This window comes from Morone saxatilis, unplaced genomic scaffold (genome assembly GCF_004916995.1).
Source record: "Morone saxatilis isolate NCDOM2014 unplaced genomic scaffold, NCSU_SB_2.0 Contig24, whole genome shotgun sequence".
NCBI classification, from domain to species: Eukaryota; Metazoa; Chordata; class Actinopteri; family Moronidae; genus Morone; species Morone saxatilis.
Genome location: NW_023339807.1, coordinates 25,674,742 through 25,680,176, shown reverse-complemented (window position 1 = coordinate 25,680,176; position 5,435 = coordinate 25,674,742). Strand labels below are relative to the sequence as shown.

General features: G+C 38.9%; 1 protein-coding gene across 1 annotated transcript in view; it reads left to right on the top strand.

The window, feature by feature from the left end:
- rhbg (Rh family B glycoprotein) overlaps window positions 1-5,435 on the top strand; it is a 14,816-nt gene that overhangs the window by 3,518 nt on the left and 5,863 nt on the right. The window contains exons 2-5 of the mRNA XM_035673145.1: window positions 1,623-1,809; window positions 2,620-2,770; window positions 2,946-3,093; window positions 3,980-4,146. Coding sequence (XP_035529038.1) covers window positions 1,623-1,809; window positions 2,620-2,770; window positions 2,946-3,093; window positions 3,980-4,146 — 653 coding nt within the window. The remainder of the gene's footprint in view (window positions 1-1,622; window positions 1,810-2,619; window positions 2,771-2,945; window positions 3,094-3,979; window positions 4,147-5,435) is intronic.

Below are 5,435 nucleotides of genomic sequence, written 5' to 3'. Positions count from 1 at the left end.
AGACCATAACCCTTTTGCTCTATCCCTATAAAGAAATTCATTTGTACAGATTTCAATGCAGAGTTTTTGTCCCATGATGGCTAAAATTATCTGAAAGGCTAATTTTTTTATCCCATACGCATGAAAAAGTTGAGGGAACACATCAATATCTGTCATTTATTGGAATTTCTGAGGCTCAAAATTGTCAAATCTAAAGAGAACATTAGCAGAAAATATTAATTTAGCTTCAACAGAAATCCAATGACATTAAGACACTAATTTTACCCAGCAGAGCCTGTCATTGCTCTGATTGTATAGTGTCCTCCTGGATGTCTGTTCATGTATCTGGGCCAAAATGCCAACGGGGACACTGGCGACACCTCCCCCCAGCCATGCCAATGGACCGTCACCATGGTGACAGCAGCCACGGCACAGTGCAATATTGTGTGTAGAAGTTTGGGACAAATAAGGAGAGTTAGACAGCGGTGCTTACAAACTGTGTGAACCAAGACAATGAAGGTGGAAGGACACGTCAAATTGTGCTTTATCCTTCCTTTTTTTGTTCTTGTTTTCTTACACAGTGGGACAGCTATATTTTGACAATATAGAATCACTTTTAGTGATAAGTATTTCGAGTTTCTAAACATAAATATTACTATGGAAGACCACTACTGCGCAGGCCTGTGTCACAGTTGACCCTTAATTCTCCGTTTACCAAAGCTTATGTAACTGTGCTCATTCACAGGCTGTTTTCAATGACAAAGCCCTCAAGTGACTCTCTTTTTGGCAGCGATTGGGTGTTTTTGTTAAGCTTTTTAAATAAGCAGATATGAAGCTGAGCTAAATGACTCGTATCTTCACTGAAGGGTTCTTGGCACTCTACTGCAAGGCTTTTCGTTGACAGAGCATAAAAATAACATTTTTATGACATCCAACAACTTGGTGAACATTTGTGTTCCATGTTTAATAATTCTTACATAATAACTCTTTATCTTTAAGTTCAAAAACAAAACAAAGAAGAGACATTTTAAATGTGTTACAGAATAATAACAATAGGAGCGCCTTGGTAGCCAAATGGTTACACCAATGCTGCATGGCCAGTTAATTTCCAGCTGGCAACCTTTTGTTGCTTGTGTTGCATGTGCATGTCCCAAACTTGAATCCCTAGAGTCAATGATAACACACAGAGTTCTGAGTTGTAATGTGCTGGACAATTTTGGGTCAACCTCAGTCAATTTCGAATCATTGGCCTGAGATCACCTATCAGTCATACTCACTTGAGTGTCATCTGCATAGCAAGGAAATCAATACTGTCCTTACAAATGTTTCTTAGTGGTAAAAGAAAAAAACTTGGAGTTGTAGAGTTGAGCCTTCGGGAACTCCTTATGAACAGCTTAGCACCTTTTTTCCAACTCAGTATCAAAAGCTGCACTGTAGTACAAGGCAATTCTTTCTATTATAGATGATTTACAATATTCGCAGGGTAGTGTAATTTTCTATATATTTCTTATTGTGGTTAATATGCTGCCCCCAGCCATTGTTTGCCTCTCCACCACATGAAAAAGCCCTCAACAAACACAAAGCGTTAGTCCCTCAGGCTCATGATCTCCATAATCTTCACTGGTATTTTCTACGTTGTACAGGTTTCCAGGATGTGCATGTGATGATCTTCATCGGTTTCGGCTTCCTTATGACCTTCCTGCAGCGCTATGGCTTCAGCAGCGTGGGTTTCAACTTCCTCATCGCAGCTTTTGCCCTGCAGTGGGCCACCCTCATGCAGGGCTTCTTCCACGGTATGCATGAAGGCAAGATCCACATCGGGGTGGAGAGGTACGTGCTGAACATACTGTACATGCAGCAATGCACACATACACAACAACAATATGCTGAACATGCAAAATTTTCCAATTTGTAATATAGTATTTGTAATTTCTAAATCCTCTCTCTTACACTTCAGATTTACACACATTCTGAGGCATGTTAAAAAGTTCACAAAGACACACACACATAAACAAATCACTTTCTCTCATTATCCTTGCTTTTGCCACTCACTGACAACAGCTTAATATTTAAAGTATAAGAACAAATACAAAAACAAACTGGCTACCATACTGTACTCATTACAGACTATGGGACTAAAGCGTTACGCCTATTCCTTGAATGAATTTCACAATCAATTTTCCTAGTACTTTCTTACAAGAAATGCAGGACAAAACATTTTGTATTTTTAAAAGACATGAAAGAAAAAAACACGTCACAAGATGGTATTTTTCATCTGTAATTTTGTGGCTATTTAATGCATCTTTTTGTGGTTTATATATCACCAATAAACACTGAATGTCTGGACTCACTGAATGTTTTAACCTTGCATTTAAAGCAACATTAATTGATATATTGGTCAGTAGAACAAGCTGTACATATATTAAAAATGGCGAGTATGTTAGCAAATAGTTACCATAAATCTAAAACAATGAGCTAAAATACGTAAAATCACTTTAGAACTAAAGAAAATTGTAGTTTTATTTCTAATATTAACTATAGATTAATGAAACCTCTGACAGGACATTATACATGTTGTTATTTTCTCCATGCTCTGCATAAACTACTATTATGTCTTTTATTAAACTCTGTTTCTTTCAGTATGATCAATGCTGATTTCTGCACCGGCTCTGTGCTCATCTCATTTGGAGCCGTTTTGGGTAAAACCAGCCCCGTCCAGCTGCTGGTCATGGCATTGTTCGAGGTCACACTGTTTGCAGTCAATGAGTACATCCTGCTGTCTGTGCTGGGGGTGAGTTATAAAAAACAGATATACTGCAGCATTAATTACCTGAAAATCCTCCCTTTGATGTTTTCTGTGTGATCTCTGAAAAATGCGGTGAAAAAAAGCACTGACTGATTAGAGTAGATTTGATTCATCACATATATACATTTTTTAAATCAGGTTGTGGCTAACTTTGTTTCAGACCAGGGATGCCGGTGGCTCCATGACCATCCACACGTTTGGAGCCTACTTCGGCCTCATGGTGACCCGAATCCTATACCGGCCAAACCTGGATAAGAGCAAACACCGAAACAGCTCAGTCTACCATTCTGATCTATTCGCTATGATTGGTAAATATCTTCCAATTTGCAGAAGAGTGAATTATTAGTAGCTATACCCAGGTTTAAAACATCTTTTTGTACTGCCATCTAGTGGTTTCCACGCACAAAAGGCTTTTTCTCCGTTCTATACAAGATTTAGAAGATTTTCTGTAAAATTTTGTTGCACTTCATTAGACAAATATTTTTATTTGATATTTTTGGTGATACCAAACAGCCTCATGGACTGAAGTCACATGACTTGGCCTCAGATAACGAAACAAGTCGTTATCTGATGACTTTAGACAAAATCTCATGACTTTAGCCTTTTGATTGGGGATTTTAATGTCCTCCCCAATCCCAAAGATTAAAAATGGTGTTATTAAGAGGTGTGCAGCAAATGATCTCTACATATTCCTTATAATAGATATACTTTGAATCAGTCCGTCAGCAGCCAATCACACTCGGGCTAGCTGCAGAGAAAGGTGCATTTGTCCGTAAAAAGCATTCATTATTTCTGTAAATTTACTTTACCAAAGTACTCGATTAGGACTCTAAAGACTTACTGGTCTTGTCTTGGGACAATGACTTTGTACCAACTCTAATACCAAATACAAATACGGGCTCCATCAAACAAGTCTCTCATTGGCTTTATCTGGGATTAACCTAAATTTAGTCCTGGTTTTAAAAAAATTCCCTTCTTGAGCAGCAGCATGTGCTGCTTTCAGAGGCAGCTGGACTTCAGAATATTAGATACTTTCTCAACATTTAGTGTTTCTCACAGACTCCTAAAAGTGAGCATGTTGCATGCTAGAGTTGCACTTCACTGCTATTTGGCACTGTCATTTGTGAAACCAGCGTCAACATCATTTGTAGCTACAAACCGATCGAACGCTGTCCTAACTTGTCTGCTTCTCAGGTACCATCTACCTGTGGATGTTCTGGCCCAGCTTCAACTCTGCCATCACTGCTCATGGAGACGACCAGCACCGCACAGCCATGAACACCTACTACTCTCTGGCAGCCTGCACTCTGTCCACATACGGCATGTCCGCCCTCACAGCACACGACGGCAAGCTGGACATGGTGAGGGCTCTATGATATGGAGGGACAGGGATTGTCAAGATTGAAGAAGTTTAGAATAGATAGTTATGTAGACATCCCAGTCTCAATAAACGTAATACTCCCTTAATTTCCTGTACCTATATTTTTAGTGTTTAAGTGTTTTTTCAGAACTAGTTTAAGTTTTTAGTTAACTATAACAAGCTTGGTTCCGAATCAAAATGAAGACAGTGAAGGTGAAAAGGTTAAAACAGCCTGACAGCAGGTGAAATAAATTATCTTGCTGACACAGAAGAATCCAAGGGAAACAACTAAAAATGTTCTGTAACATCCTGATCTGTCAGCAGGGTGGATCCCTTCTTATCAGAGTTTAAAACTCATGACATGTTACTCAAAAGATAGAAGCTGATGAATGTGTCACCTGAACATACACACCTACCCCAAAAACGTGAGTGGCTAAGTCACATGAAGGCTCATGTGAGTCAAACCCTGTATCACTGCTTCATGCTCAGCTGTCAGCATGTCATCCTGAAATCAAGATGAGACATTCCTGCACTGATACTGATCAAACCTAAGAGACAATCATGTTCAGTGTAGTAACTTCCACTATATAGCTTGTTGATAGTAAAGACAAGCTAATCAGTGGATGAAGTCAGCTGGTCTCAAAGGCTTTCTATCTATTTGCTGCCACATCTACATGTGGCGTGAAAGAGTTTGCAACATGTTACAAACACACTCATTGTGTGAAAGTTCCTGCTGCTCAGATCAGAAAGTCTCATCTAATCATCTGTTACACACATTTTCTAAGTTGTTCCCTTTACGGTTGTGCAGATCCATTTTCCTGACTGTTTTTGGCAAATGTAGAGATTTTTTTAAACTTAAATGTTATAAATGAAGTTGATCGTAGTTTATCCACTCCATTTACCTCAAGCCACGAGTGTCAGTGATCTAGTTGGTCTCTAATCATTGGTGGTTTGTGGTTTCGAAAGTGGCTAATTTAAAGCAGTTGGGTGAGTCAGCCAAAGCTGATGCCAGGATTCTAGGAAAACTGAGATCATGGGTCCCTTAACCCTTTATAGGGAACTCATTGAAATACTTGGAAATTTAATTAAAAGTTATTGGTGGATATAAGAAGACATTTTTTCTTTTTTGACTTTTTTAAAAAGTTTCAGTTTTAGGCTGCAAATCAAAGTCAATGATGTCTAGGTTGGTTGACACAACAACAATCTGTGGCACAGCAGGTCTCCTCTTCCCATAGAAGGACTGAGCAGACAGCTTCTGCAAAAGACATATGCCACATCAATACACTATGA